General features: G+C 38.6%; 1 protein-coding gene across 1 annotated transcript in view; it reads right to left on the bottom strand.

Moving 5' to 3' along the window:
• Positions 1 to 1,440: 1,440 nt before the first annotated feature.
• The window catches only part of BUD13 (BUD13 homolog), a 34,010-nt gene continuing 19,705 nt past the window's right edge, over positions 1,441 to 15,745 (bottom strand). Inside the window, exons 6-10 of the mRNA XM_082661242.1 lie at positions 14,636 to 14,741; positions 14,142 to 14,280; positions 13,666 to 13,850; positions 13,346 to 13,427; positions 1,441 to 1,820 (exon numbers count right to left, since the gene is read on the bottom strand). Of these exons, the coding sequence (XP_082517368.1) occupies positions 1,727 to 1,820; positions 13,346 to 13,427; positions 13,666 to 13,850; positions 14,142 to 14,280; positions 14,636 to 14,741 (606 nt within the window). The 3' untranslated portion in view covers positions 1,441 to 1,726. The remainder of the gene's footprint in view (positions 1,821 to 13,345; positions 13,428 to 13,665; positions 13,851 to 14,141; positions 14,281 to 14,635; positions 14,742 to 15,745) is intronic.

Raw genomic sequence — 15,745 nt, 5'->3', positions numbered from 1 at the left:
ACTGGTGAGAGGCCTCAGTCCCTCTCCGCATGGGCCTCTCCAGAGGACCACTTGAGTGTCCTCATGACATAGTAGCGGGCTTCTTCCACAGCAAGTAATTCAAGAGAATACAAGGAAGATGCTTCAATGTCTCTTATGACTCAGCCTCAGAAGTCACACATTTCCAGTACATCCTACCGGTTACACAGGTCAGCCCTATTCACTGTAGGAGGGGACTACACGAGGGCTTAAATACCAGGAGTCAGGGATCATTGGGGCCACACTGGAAGCTGGCTATCAACACTTGATATTACGAAGACAATGATAACAACAGCTAATTATTTTGTGACATGTACTATGTGCCTGGCACTGTTCTAGGCTCACAATAAACCTGTGAGGTGGGTAATATTATCTCCATTTCAAAGATGAAGAAACTAAAACACAGAGAAGTTAAGTGGCTTATCAAGGTCACATAGTAAAAGACATACCTGAGATTCAAACTCAGACAATATTCTCTCAAAAATTCTGCAATACTACATCCCAGATATTACTTATTTTCAATTAAGTTTTGCCCATTTGTTCTCCAGAATGGATGCACCAGTTGAAACTTCCCATGAGTTTTCATTCCCCATGAGAATTCAGTCTTCCTTATTTTTGCTAATAGATACAAAGTAGAAACTCATTAATGTTTTGATCTCTATTTCTCTTATTACTAGTAGTAATATACTTATTACCCATTCTGGTTTTCCCTTTAGATTTTACATATTCATATTCTTTGCCTATTTTTATTTTGTGTTTTGTATTTCTTTCCTATTTGTAGTAGTTCCTTCTACATTCAATCTCTTATAAATGTATTCCTTTATCAGTTTCAGACATTGGAAATATTTTCTCCTAATCTATACCCATTTTTAACTTTGATTATGGGGTGCTTTGTTGACTGGAAGTCTTTAATTATGATGTAGGCAAAGCTATCAAACCTTACGGATTGTGATTTGGAGATCTAATTTAACAAATTTATCCTCACCCCAAGGTCACAAAGACATTCCCCATTTTTTCTAATTGGCTGTAGCATTTTACCTTTCATTTAGGTAAAATCACTTTGGGATTTGTCTTTGCCTTATGTGGTTTAAGGCAGGGATCCAACCTTATTTGTGTCCATATAATAAGCCAATCTTCCGAGCACCATTATCTATCTCTTCCCCACTAATTTGTGACACTACCTTTACCAGACACCATGTCTCCAAACTGCCATGTCTATTCCTAAGTCTAGTGTAGCAATAATTCTTATTTTCTAAGAGGAAGGAGCTATCACTGTGAAAGTTTGTACTCATCCTGTTTCCTAGATGAATGAGAAATCCAGCTATCACCCTCCAAGATCCCTGGGGGTTCAGTATTAGCTTGTATTCTTCCCCAAAACAGAATATCCGTTTAAGAAAATTATTTTAAAAAAATAAATGTGTGTTTATTAAAAAGGGAAAACCCTAACCAAGAACAAACCCTGGGACACAGAGAAATCAACGCTTCCTCTGAAAGCCAGCAATAGGCAGTGTCGGCACACCTGAGAAGTATAGGTCCTTCAGTCCAAACATTACGTCTCAAATATTCTTCTGTAGTCAAAACTGGCATCCAACAAGTCGCTGGTCTGTGTGGGCCCTGATTATGAGCACAGATGACTGTTGCAGCTGGACGTCTGTCCACCCAGTGTCCACCACCACAACCCACAGCCACCCCCACTGCCTCAGAAAAGTTACATATCCTCAACACTCCACTTGTAGGCAAGTTCCTCCACCGCCTTCTTGCTGGCAAGCCTGGCAAAGCGCTTCTGTTCAAATCCATTGGATCTGCAATCAAGAAATACTCATCAGCCAGAATCCTGAACTGAACACTGATTTTTGAAAAAAGAGTTCACAATCTAATGAGCAAAAAGGAAAGTAAAGGCAATCATGTGAAAATATTTAAGACATAAGCAACAGAATCAGAAAGACAGAATAATCCACCCTCTTATTAGTCCTTGTTCAGTTCTTTCTCAAACTCTTGACAACTGTTTCAAACATTTACCGCTCTCTAAAGGCCCAACTCACTCTCAGCTGATGTCTACGTATTATACTTTATCCATTCATTACACAAACAATTAGTGAATTCTTATTATATACTAGGCACTGTGTCATGAAAATGAGCGTAACACAGCACCTATCCTGATAAACTCACAGACTAGTGGAGGAGATTGACATTTAAGCAAATAATTAAAACAAAAAGCATAGATTATGATAGAAATATGCATTGGGTATCATGGAAGCAGAGTGGGGATCTTACTCAACTTGGGAGGGGGATGGACAAGAATGGTCAGCAAAGCCTTCGTGAAGGGGGCCCCCACGCTAAGTCTGAAAAGAAAGAGTTAACCAGAGGGCCAGAAGGGTCAGAAGGGCATTTCAGCATAGAGCATAGCACGAGCAACAAAACGGCACAAAAGTAAGAAACAGCATGGCACATGCAGGGAACCAAAGGCAAACTGGTATGGCTGGAGCCTCAAATATGAAAAGAGAGTAGCACGAGACAAAGTTAGAAAGGTAGGTAGAGGGCAAATCATAATGAGCTCTGTAAGCCATAGTATAAAGCTTAGATTTCACCTAGTAAGGATAAATTTATTTTTTTTAATTTTTATTGGAGTACAGTTGATTTACAATGTTGTGTTAGTTTCAGGTGTACAGCAAAGTGAATCAGTTATACATATACATATCCACTTTTTTTTTTTACATTCTTTTCCCATGTAGGCCATTACAGAGTATTGAGTAGAGTTTCTTGTGAACGATAAATTTAAAGTGGGAGCATAAACTGCATTTCAAAGAGATCACTCTGGAGGAGACTGAAGGCAGGAAAGTTACTGCCATGGTCCATGCAACAGATGATGAAAGTAATGATAAAGAAGAGGGACAGAAAGAGAGAAAACATAGTAGGACTTAGTGATTGATTAGTTATATAAGGGCAAAGGAGGAAGAGGTAAGTTTGACTCATGGGTTAATAATTTTAGTGACTAGATGAATAAGGCTGCCATTAACCAGGACAGAACACAAGAGTAGGAGCACGCTTAGAGTAGAGAAAGCTGATGAGTTCAGTTTTGAATATGTTTGCATTTAAGATGCCTCAAGTACATATCAACAGAGAAATCCAATGCACAGCCAGATACTCCAGACTGAGGTGCAAATACAGATTTGGGAATCATGTACATACAGCTGGTAAGTGAAGGTGTACTAGACTAGATTCAGCCAAGAGAGCACATGGAGTGAGAACAGCTAAGGGTTACAGATGGAGCCCTGAGAAACATTTAAGCAGGGGCACAGAGGAACAGAAGTTCATAAAGGTGGCCGAGATGAAATGATAAGAGAAAATAACCAGAAGTAGGGTGTCATGGAAGTCACTACAGGGGTGAATTTCAAGGAGTGGCCCTCAACTCCCTTCTAATACCATGTACTTCGTCTTCTTATATAAACTTCTTGAAAGAGTCTTTATTCACTGTCTACTTCCTTATTTTTCATTCACTCCTTGACACATTAGAACCTGGCTTTTGTTTCACTATGCTATGGAGTTAACGCTCTCTCAAGTCATTACTGATCTTCCTTATTGCCAAACCCAGTGCTTTCTCCCTCTCACCTAATCAGTCACTAGGTCCTGCCATCTTATCACTTAACCAATTTCCCACTTCCTCCTCTCTCCATTCGTACTACCACTGTCATGGTTCAGACCTCCATCATCTTTAGCCTAATCTACTGCAACAACCTTGTATCTTGTCTCTCTACTTCCAAATGTGTGCCTTGCAAATGCTTCGTACGACTGCTACAATGCATCACCTATCTAGAATGTAGAGCTACTGTTAATCCATCAGTGGCTCCCCTCTGCCTCTAAGGTAAACACCAAGCTCCTCAGAAATGTTTCCAAGTCCTTCAGTGACCAGGCCCCTGCTTACCTTTCCAGCCCATCTCACACAACTCCATTTCATACTTACTGCTATCCAACATCAAACTGCTTATAACAGGCCCCCACCCCACCAAACACTAGGATGTTCCATATCCTTATGACCTTGCAATACAGGATGCTCTTCCTTAAATATCCTTCCTTTCCTTCTTATCTTGGTTAATGACATCCCTTAAGACTTAGCTCATGTATCACCTCCTCTAGGAAGCATGCATTCCCTGACCAGTCTCCCAAGGCTGACTCTAACTACTCTTCCTTTGTGCTCCCAAGGCACCTTGAAAATCCTCTATAGTAATACTTAGCAAGTAGCACTGAAATTATTTACTTGTCTGTCTTCTCCTCTAGATAGAAAGTGAGTTGCTGTGCTCAAGGACCGTCTCTCACTAATTGTGAGACCCTGGCACCTAGTACATAGCTGCTTAAAATTATAATACATATGCTAAGTGCTACTGAACTGATTGGGATGACAGGCTTCCCTCTTTCCTAAGGCCTTCCCTAAGGGATCAGTTGGGTGAGTAGTGAAAGGGTGAGGAAGAAGGGAATCTTATTATGAATGGCACCATCTCCAACCTTAGAAGCATGCATGGTGTTCTAGAGCACAAGGAAACCGCTGCTTCTTGTCTTGGGGAATAAGTACTTAAGAGAATCAACACTAATATGATCAAACAGACAAAAGGTCCTATGAATAACAAACCAAACCCTAAACAGAATCAAAGAAACAAACTGCAAGAGAACACACAGTGGAAAGAGATTTAGACCAAAGAATCAGGTGCCCAAGGTCTAATTCCAGCTTTATCAGGTGAGCTGAAAGACTATAAGTTGTTAAATTTATCGGGGCCTCCGTTTCTCTTTTAAATAATGTAAGTTAGTTTAATTGACCTTATGGGTTTTTCTAACTGTAACATACTATAGATCTGTTTTAGAAATATTCACTTGCCAAAAACAGACAAAAGCAGAAAAGGCAATGAAAGAATAAATAATCAGAAAGAAAGCAAGGATGAGAAAGGGAACTAAAAGGAAAAATCTAGGAGAAAAGAAGAATGAGAAGTGCAGGAAAACTACTGGGAGAGATGGAGACAAATTATACCAGTTAAAAACCAGGTCAGGGAGAGTTCTGTTTTGGGTCCAGAAATTTGAAAAAAAAAAAAAAAAGAAAAAAGAAAAAAAAAATGAACTCAGTGTAGCAGGAGTATCTTTATGGTTGTGGCTATAAAAAGATCTACTTCTGGCTATACAGCAAATTAGTATTCTGAAAAACCCTCCTGTTACCAAAAAGCCGATATACAGTGTGCTGCAAACGAAAGCAGGAAAGGAGCCTGAAACCACAGCCACCCTGAGGATACCTGCCAATATCAGGAACTAGAGCTCTAGATTTAGATGGCAGCTTAAAGGACAGAAGATAATGCCTTAGGCCCATATAAAGCAGAGTGGTAGATTCCAGACATGGCAGAGAACTCGTGCAAACTAGCCTACACTCAGAAAACAATTATAAAATCTGGACAAAATATAAAGATACAAGTATCTGAAAGTATTTGAAGGCATGAGAGAGTGACCAAAAGCAGACAAAACTTGGGTGGGAGTCTGGGTGTCAGAAGAGATTTGTGAGGCTTTTTGTCAGAGGGCACTTCCCAAACTGCACAGCTCATGGAGGCAGAAAGCCACAGGCTTACTGGCTTAAGGTGTCAGTGCAGAGTGAGCAGAGCAGCTGGAAAATCAGGGAAGAAATACTGAAAAGGAGGGAGCTTCAAAAGGGATGAACTCCAAAATCTACATACAAACTGCACCCAAATCTTTGGCTAACTGCTAAACTGTGCTTGTGCAGGGGAAACCCCCTTGGGCCCCATGAAAAACCAGCAGCTAGAAACTGAAAGAACTGAGCAGAAATTTTAGCTGCTGCCCACTGCAAAGAAGTTAGAGTTTGGAGTTAAAATACAGTCAAGTTAACTGTCTGCTGGAATAAAAATCAACACACTTCAAGGACTTCCCTGGTGGCGCAGTGGTTAAGAATCTACCTGCCGATGCAGGGGACACAGTTTTCGAGCCCTGGTCTGGGAAGATCCCACATGCCATGGAGCAACTGAGCCCATGTGCCACAACTACTGAGCCTGCGCTTTAGAGCCCACAAGCCACAAGTACTGAGCCCGTGTGCCACTACTGAAGCCCGCGCGCCTAGAGCCCGTGCTCCACAACGAGAGAAGCCACCACAATGAGAAGCCCGCGCACCACAATGAAGAGTAGCCCCACTCACTGCAACTAGAGAAAGCCCATGCGAGGCAACGAAGACCCAATGCAGCCCAAAACAAATTAAATAAATAATTAAAATAAATTAATAAACAAAATTAAAAATAAGATGGTTACACCATCTTATTAAAAAAATCAACACACTTCAAAGGAATATAAAAGAATTCAAAGTCTCTGCAATGTACCATTCATAATGTCCAGTATAACATTTTTAAGTGACCAGACATGTAAAGAAACAGTAAAATGTGATGAAACTCAAGAAAAAACTATGAATAGAAACCAATCTTGAGATAACCCAAATGTTGCAATGAGCAGACAGGAATTCAAAGCACCAATTATAAATATTCTCAAGGGAAAAAAAATGACGCATAATGAATGAATAGGTAGGAAATCTCAGCAGAGAAATGTCAAATGGAAATTCTAGAGTTGAAAAATATAATAAACTAGCTGAGGGACTTCACTGATGGCACAGTGGTGCCCGCCAATGCAGGGGACACGGGTTCGAGCCCTGGTCCGGGAGGATCCCACGTGCCACAGAGCAACCAAGCCCATGTGCCATAACTACTGAGCTTGCACTCTAGAACCCGTGAGCCACAACTACTGAGCCCACATGCCACAACTACTGAAGCCCACGTGCCTAGAGCCTGTGTTCTGCTACAAGAGAAACCACTGCAATGAGAAGCCCATGCACTGCAATAAAGAGTAGCCCCTGCTCACCACAACTAGAGAAAGCCCACGTGCAGCAAAGAAGACCCAACGCAGCTAAAAATAACTAATAAATATATTTAAACTAGCTGAAACAAAAAATTCAGTGTATGAGCCTAATAGGCTAGAGATGGCAGAAGAGTCAATGAACTTGAAATCAGATCAAAAGAAATTATCCCACCTTAAGAATAGAGAGAAAAATAATGATAGAAAAATGAACAGGACTTCAGAGATCTGTGGGATAATATCAAGTAGTGGAAATAGTGTAATTGGAGAAGGAAAAGTGGTTTAAAAAAAAGGAATTGAACAAAAAACAGCCAAATACCTCCTAAATGTGAGAAACATGAACTCATAAATCCAAAAAGCTCAACAAACTCAAAAAAGGATAAATACAAAGAAAACCACACCTAGGTACATCATAGTCAAACTGCTGAAAACCAAAGACCAGAAGGAAATCTTGAAAGCTGCCAGAGAATATATTATAATATGTATATGTTGGGGTTAGGGGGTGAGACAATGAAACAAATGAAATCTGAGGGTTGACTTCTAATTGGAAACAATGGAGGCCAAAAAGTGATGAAAAGTCTTTAAAGGGCTGACAGAGCTGTCATAGAAGTCTGGTACTGTCAATCCTGAGTTCTCTGTGTTGGTTTGAAACCTCAGGAGTTCCCTGGGTAAAATCTGAAATTGGCCCCCATACACGGAGGACAACAAGAGACCAAAGAAAGAGGCAGATCACTCCAGATTGGCAGGTGGCAGGTTTAATAAGCAAGGGAACTTACATACAAGGTTTGTCTTGGGCGCAGGACAAGTGGTTCTCCACACCTGCCTGCCAGAACCCTAAAAGTTTATATAGAGGCCTTATATATAAGGGTTCGGTCCAGATGGTCTCAACAACACCCTACTCTCTCAAGGCTATGTCCTTGAAATGGCTGCCAGTATGGGAAGAGTAGGCAGGATGTACATTCCATGGACAGGGGAGAGGTAAGGGCCTCCAGTTGCCTGGGTCCAGCTCACAGGTCAACCAGTGGTCACATCCCCTCGATAACCTCCCTCAACACTATGCCAGTGAAAACAACCCTTCAAAAACGAAGGTGAGAAAAAATTCTCTAATTTAATTAATAGAACTGTGCCAATACCAATTCCTGGCTTTGATAATGTACTATGGTTATAAAAGATATTATCATTGGGGGAAGTTGGGTGAATGGTACACTAATACACTGTACTATTTTTTTCAAGTTCTTGTGAGCCTAACATTATTTCAAAATGAAAGCTGTTAAGAAACAAAGGTGAAATAAAGACATTTTCCTATCAACAAAAACTGAATTTTTTGCCAACAGACCTGCACTGAAGGAATATTAAAACTTCCTAATTTCTTTAGGAAAGAAGGAAGAATACCAGAAATTGTAACTATGTCAGTAAGTACTAACAACTATGTATTTTTTTCTTTTGTTTTCTTAGTTTCTTAAAAAAATATATAACTGCAAAGTAAAAATTTTAACACTGTATTGTGGGATCTATACCATTTTTTATGTAGTATGTATGAAAACAATAGCACTAAAAACAGAGGTTAAGTAGAACTGTAGTGTTGCAAGGTTCTTATATTTTATGTGAAATAGTACAATTATAACTCTCAGTAGGCTGTGATAAATTAAAGATACGTACTGTGATCCTTATAACACTGAAAAAAAAATTGCAGAAAGGTATAACTAAAAAGAAAACAGAGCAATTAAAATTCACTACTAAATTCACACACCTAAAAGCCAAAACACTGACAATACCAAATGCTGGCAAGGATATGGAACAACAGAAATCCTCACTCTCTGTGGTAATGTAAAATGATACAGCCTCTTTGGGAGACAACTGGCAGTTTCCTATAAAATTAAACATAATCTCAACAATACAATATAGCAATCATTGGGTATTTACCCAAGTAAACTGAAAACTATATCCACATAAAAACCCATACACAAATGTTTACTGCAGCTTTATTCACAACTGCTAAAAACTGGGAGCAACCAAGATATCCTTCAACTGGGGAATAAACAGACTGTGGTATACCCATCCAATGCAATACTACTCAGTGATAAACAAGGAATACAGTACTGATTCATGCAAGTACATGGATGAATCTTAAAATGCACTTTGCTAAGTGCAAAAGGTCAGACTCAAAAGGTTACACATTGTATGATTCCATTCATGTAACACTCTGGAAAAGACAAAACTATAGGGACAGAAAACAACAGCAGTAATTATAAGGGGTTGGTGGAGGAGGTATAAATGACTAAAAGGAGACTTACACAGGAAATTTTAGAATGATGGAACTATTCCATACAGTACTAGGGTGGTGAATGAATGACTCTACTCATTTGTTAAATCCCATAGAACTATACACCATAATGAGTAAACACTAATATAAGTAAACTATAAAAGAAAAAAATTACCCAGGATGTTTGGGGGGGGTACGGGGGCTGACTCTTTATGTTGGAAAATAGTATTTTGATTAGAAATTATAAGGGTAAGAACAAAATGAACTGCACATAAATGCTACACTCTAGATGGTAAATTAGTTTCTCATTTCTGAATTTCTCAATTTTGAAACTGTTTTACATGTGTCCTGGGATGAGCAAAATGGATGGTGGATGGTGGGTGCCAGGTTTCTCAATGTTGGGGAGGTAAGCAAAAAGGAAAGGTAATACTTGGTTAGAGTCAGTTACATCAACATGAACTCTTATTTATATATATATGTAAATATATGTGTATATACAACACACTTGCAGGTGGATAGACGCAGAAACAATTGTAGATATGTGTGTATACACAGACTACTATACACGCATTAACTAGCTCTGTCTGCTGAGAGGGTCTAGAAACAATGACACCTCAGTAACAACAAGCACTCTAGCAGTTGGATCTTGGTTTCTAAATATCTTTCTCCATTAAAAGCAGCCAGGATTTCTTAAAGAAATGGCTATTTTAGGCACTGGGGCAGAGAAAACACAATATGAGCCTGAAGCACCTTATAGTAACAGAAAGTCAAAGAATGCGCAAAAAATAAAAGGATAGGCATATAAAAGGGACTCCTGAGAGAACTCCCAATGGCCAAAGAACAAAACAATTTAAGCAACAAAATAAATAACATACTATTAGATTACTATACAAAGTATAAAATATACATGAGTCCATACTGATATAAACAAATGATTGAGAAAATAAATGGTGAGATGAAACAGATCTTCCTTACAGAAAAAGTCTAAATAATATATGTAGATATCCTTCTGTAGGTCTCCTTTTGAGTGCAAGCTGAACTCAGTTGACTCACTTCCAGAGAAGAGAGTATGAAAGAAGAAAAACAGCAATTTTAAAGCAGAGAAACCTGGCAAACACTCACTACCTTAACCCAGTGATCCAGGTTAACATTACTAGTGATGTCATGTGGATATCATGTAACCCCTAAAATGATGTGATGAGAAGGACACTCCACCACTGTGGAAGTCTTTCCAAAAACCCATACCCTCAGGCTAATCATGAGAAAAACATCAAACAAACTCAATTTGAGGAACAGTCAACAAAAATACCTGACCATACCCCCCCCCAAAAGTGTTAAGGTTACAAAGAACAAAGAAAGACTGAGAAACTGACACAGATCAGAAGAGACTGAGGAGACATGACAACTAAGTATAATGTGGTATCCTGAATTGCATCCCTGAACAGAAAAAGAACATTAATAGAAAACTGGTGAAAACTAAATAAAATCTGGTGCATTAATAATAACATACTAATGTTGGTTTCTTAGATTTGATTAATGTACCATGATAATATAACGAATGGTAACAAAACTGGATAAGGAGTTTACAAGAATTCTTTATACTATCTCTGCAAATTTTCTATAAATCTAAAATTATTCCAAATTACTTAAAAAAAGAATACAAAAAAATTTTTTCAAAACACTACCCCAAGCAACTGCAAAATACACATTATCTTCAAGTGCAAATGGGCTATTCACCAAGGTAAACCATATACTGGGCCATAAGACAGGCTTAATAAATTTCAAAAGATCAAAATATTACATAGTGTATTCTCTTACCTCAATGGAATTAAATTGGAAATCAATAACAATGAGATATCTAGAAAAGTCTAAATGTTTGGAATTCTAAAATACACTCATAAGTAAATCATGGCTCAAAGAATGAACCAAAAGGAAAATCAGAAAATATTTTGAATAAAATCCAACATACATTCCTGAAAAAAGACATTCCTTGGCAAACTAGGAATAGAAATTTCTCAACTCAATAAAGGAAATCTACAAAAAAAATTCTATAGTTTACAAGATATTTCATGGTGAAAAGGCTGAATGTTTTCCTCCTAAGGTTAGCAACAAGGTAAAATATGTCTGCTCTTACTGCTTCTACTCAACATTTGCACTGGAAGTTGTACCTAGTGCAATAAGGCAAGAAAAAGAAACAAAAGGCATCTGGATTAGAAAGGAAGAAGTAACACTGTTTATATTCACAGAGGACATGATCCTCTAGGTTCAAAATCTGACGGATCCTGCAAAAAAAGCCATTGTACGAAGTGACCTTTACTTCAAGGAAAGTGGCTGGTAATATTTGTTGCCAATGATAAAATAGGAGCTTTCAAGTGTAAATTAGAATTTTGAAAAACTTGTACCCACTACCATGAACTCCTTTAGCTTCTAGTTATTTAAAGATTTTTGTGATGAGATCAAAGTTAATATTAATATGTATATATCATTATCTGATATTGTATATGAAATATGTTAACATTTGGAAGGTCTGAAAAACTCAGCAAACCAATGAACAGCAGATGATGTTATAAAATCATGCATGAGTAAAAGATATAGGAAATATCTTGCACTACCCAGTATATGGTTTACCTTTTTCCAAAATAGGAAAAAGACCAATGGATTTTAATCTAACAGTATGAAAAGCTTTTTGATATGGTTTCTGATTCCATATTACAAATAACCTTTAAGAAACTACCACTTATTGAGTTTTTGTGTAGTATTAAAAAAAATCTAGGGCTTCCCTGGTGGCGCAGTGGTTGAGAGTCTGCCTGCTGATGCAGGGGACACGGGTTTGTGCCCCGGTCCAGGAAGATCCCACATGCCGCAGAGCAGCTGGGCCCGTGACCATGGCCACTAAGCCTGCGCGTCTGGAGCCTGTGCTCCGCAACGGGAGAGGCCACAACAGTGAGAGGCCCGCGTACCACAAAAAAAAAAAAAAAACCTAATACACCTTCCTTTTCTAACTACCTATGTATAAGGTTGAATTTTCTTCCTATATTTCAGCTAAACATACTGCAACAGACTAAATCCTGATGTCTTCTTGTACACACTGCTGTATTTAAAATGGATAACCAACAAGGGCCTACTGTATAGCACAGGGAACCCTGATCAATATTCTATAACAACCTAATTGGGAAAAGAATTGGAAAAAGAATAGATACATGTATATTTATAACTGAATCACTTTGTTATACACCTGAAACTAATACAACATTGTTAATCAACTATATACCAATATAAAATTAAAAGTTAAAAAATAAAATACAAAAAAAAAGTCCTGATGTTTTCTATCAGCCCAGACATTAATGAGATTTGCAAGAATGTAAATCAAAGCTATCCCGAATCTCACTTTTTTTTTGTTTGAAAAATATAGTTATTTCTCTTTAAAAACAGGGTAACTATGTTAACGTAATGGCTTTTTTTAAAGAATTAATAAATACTTTTTAAACTTCTTAGTTTAATTTCTAATATGGTAAATATTAACAGCTATAACCCACATAAACAAAACTTTTTAGAGTCCTCAATAATTATTAAGAGTGTAAAGGAGTCTTGAGAGGACAAATTTTGAGAGTCACTGTGCTAGATGACAGAACAATGTCCTTTAGCAGGCAAGAGATGGGATCTAACATGAAGGAGAGGGACTGACTTTGGATAGGAGCATATATAGTTCATCCATGATAGCAGAAAGGAATTTAGTGCATGTGGGTACAGATATGGGTAGGTGAAAAGACAAGGTGGTAGGGGCAGTGCAACATTACAAGTAACTCACTCCTAAGGCAGTGAAGAAAAGTTTCAAGGGTTACATTTTAAAGATACAACATATAAAAGGCTTCAGACTAGCACCTATCATTCATCCCCTCCAAACCTTAGAAAATATCATTAGAAGTGATCAGTGGCAAAAACAAAGGGTATCCTAGCTGGACCACCTGAGTTATTTGCCCAGAGCTTTGAAAAGGAAAAAAGGAAGGAGTATTCTAAGCATGGGAAATGAGATTTGAGAAACAGAAGCAACCAAAGTGCATATTATTAACCTTGTGATTAGAGCAGAATATGAGGCAGAGTGTAGAATGATTTGAGAACAGTCAGGGAAGGTTCGGGTTAGATGGAAGAGAAAACAAAACTGTAGGAAATATTCAGGTTTACCTGTCTACTCCATCCCAGCGATATCCAGGCCAGATATTGAACCTGTTGGGAGGAGGTGCTGGGCCACTGTAGCGAGGTCTCACTAATGACAGGAGAGGGAGAAAAGTTAGTTACCTACGTAATTCAAATCAGAGCTGGATGGCAGTGGGAAAAAATTTTTTTGTACAGAAGTCTCCTGAGTTAAATCTAAATTCCCCAGTACAAGAAATCTGAAACTGTATGGGAAAGCCTTCTTTGCACATAGCTATGTATCATCACCCTACTGATTTTCTCTCTTCACGTAAGTCACCTCATTCTCTGGAGATTCCCAGAAGGCTCACCTTTCTTATTCTTGTCCTCCTTGGCCTTATTCTTCTTGATAAGCTTGGCCATGGGGTCCCCCTCTCTTTCTTTTTCTCTCAGCATCCGATCTAGATCTTCATCATCAATATAGCGGGCCAGAGGCTTTTGCATTTCCTTCATTGCATCCTCCACATTTTGTTGCTGCTGCCGGCTCTGTGCAAGCCTAGACAAAAAGAACCAGGAGTGTCTGTTATCCTGTTTAACATTTCCACTCTTACACTGAGATGTACTGCTACACTTGGAGAACCTCCGCTTTCCAGCAGCCTAGGCCAAATACTGAAAAAGGTAAAATTGTTGAATACCAACTGGAAGTGTGGAATATATCAGTATCTTAGGAAGGAGACTGAGGACACTGAATTTCCCATTCCTAAAAACAGCTTTGAAGGCAGAAGAATAGAGAAATGACTTCCTCCGGTCACTGCAGTCTTGTTTTTCCTTTCAGTGGTTCTCTTACCCTTTTCCCCACTGAGCATACAGCTCATCTCTCTCCGAGTCCTTCTGCGCTTTTCTCCTCTGCTCTAAACGTTCCAGTTTCAAATTCCTCTTACGACCAGACTTATCTCGAAATACGGTTTCAGCATACTGGAATTCAGCTGCAAAGGAAAATTATACTTTTAAAGATAAACACCAGGTATCAAAATCAGAAATAATATTCTAACAGCTGAAATCAACCACTTGGGGTTCTCATGCTAGATAAGAACTTTCACAGCCAGACTACTAGTAGTCCCTACCAACATCTAAGTGCATATTGGTAATGATCCTGAAAATTAATGTTTTTCAAGAAGGAAAAGAACCACTTGGACCCAATGAGAAGTTAAAATAATGCACAAAACCAGAGCTGAAATTTGACAGCAATTACAACTTTTAAATATCAAGTATAATAAGCTACATTAAAAAAAATAAAAGCTACAAGAGCCTCAACTGGTCTCTGCACTTTCACATTTTTACCTTCAAGTGCCATGGTCTCTTGGTCCCGTCTCTCGAGCTCCTGCAGCTCTCGCTGTATGTCAGTTAACACCAACCCAGTTTTAGCCCCAGAATACATGTGTGCAGCCTATGCAATGGAAAAGGGAGCATCCAACATTAATAAGATAATGCAGCAATAGACTCCATGGGTATACACAGTTAGGTGTATTTTTGTCTGATAATCAGCAATAACCAAACCAAAAACTCTAGCTTTATATTCTTATTACCAACCACAGGATTCACAAAATAGACAAGAAATAAAACTGAATTTCATGGAAACTTAACAGTACTATCAAGCTTACGAGTAAACAGAAACACAAACCAACAATATGCTAAAGGGAAGGCTAAGCATCTGTATTTCTGACTTTACAGCATATAAACCGCACACATGAAGACTCTCAGGTCACCTGATCAGAAACCTCTATCAAGCTCTAAGCCCTCTGGTAGAGATCAACACTGATAAAATATTTCATTTAAATCACAAAGTCAAGCAGACCTAAGATCCTGAAATTGTGGCTATATTTCAGGATAATGACAAGATATAACCAAATCTAAACTTCTTACTAAACTCCACTCTGTATCAAGATAACAAACCAACCCACAATCAATGTATATACTTATATCCCGATATCCTTAAACAATGTGCTAAATTAAATTTGATTAATAGTAAATTGCCCATGGACTAAGCAGATACATAAAAATGTCAAGGAGTCCAGCTGAAACACAGACCTCACTCTGTTCCCCAAAAGAGAAGAACCCTACTTCCTGGGCTAGGGACAGGCTGGTCTACCCTACCAGGACCACATGGGCTACAGAAAAACTTACCTGAAACGTCTGTGTTAGAGGAAACGTGCACACCACAGGCTCTATCATTCTCTTTCTTAACCAACTCACTGGAATAACACCATTTTTAAAATTTTTTTTATTTTTTATTTTTGGCTGCGTTGGGTCTTTGTTGCTGTGTGCAGACTTTCTCTAATTGCGGCGAGTGGGGGCTACTCTTCATTGCGGTGCCCGGGCTTCTCATTGCAGTGGCTTCTCTTGTTGCGGAGCATGGGCTCTAGGCACGCAGGCTTCAGTAATTGCAGCACG

Source organism: Grampus griseus (genome assembly GCF_964374135.1).
Source record: "Grampus griseus genome assembly, chromosome: 8".
NCBI classification, from domain to species: domain Eukaryota; kingdom Metazoa; phylum Chordata; class Mammalia; order Artiodactyla; family Delphinidae; genus Grampus; species Grampus griseus.
This window is presented reverse-complemented; position numbering and strand designations above follow the sequence as displayed.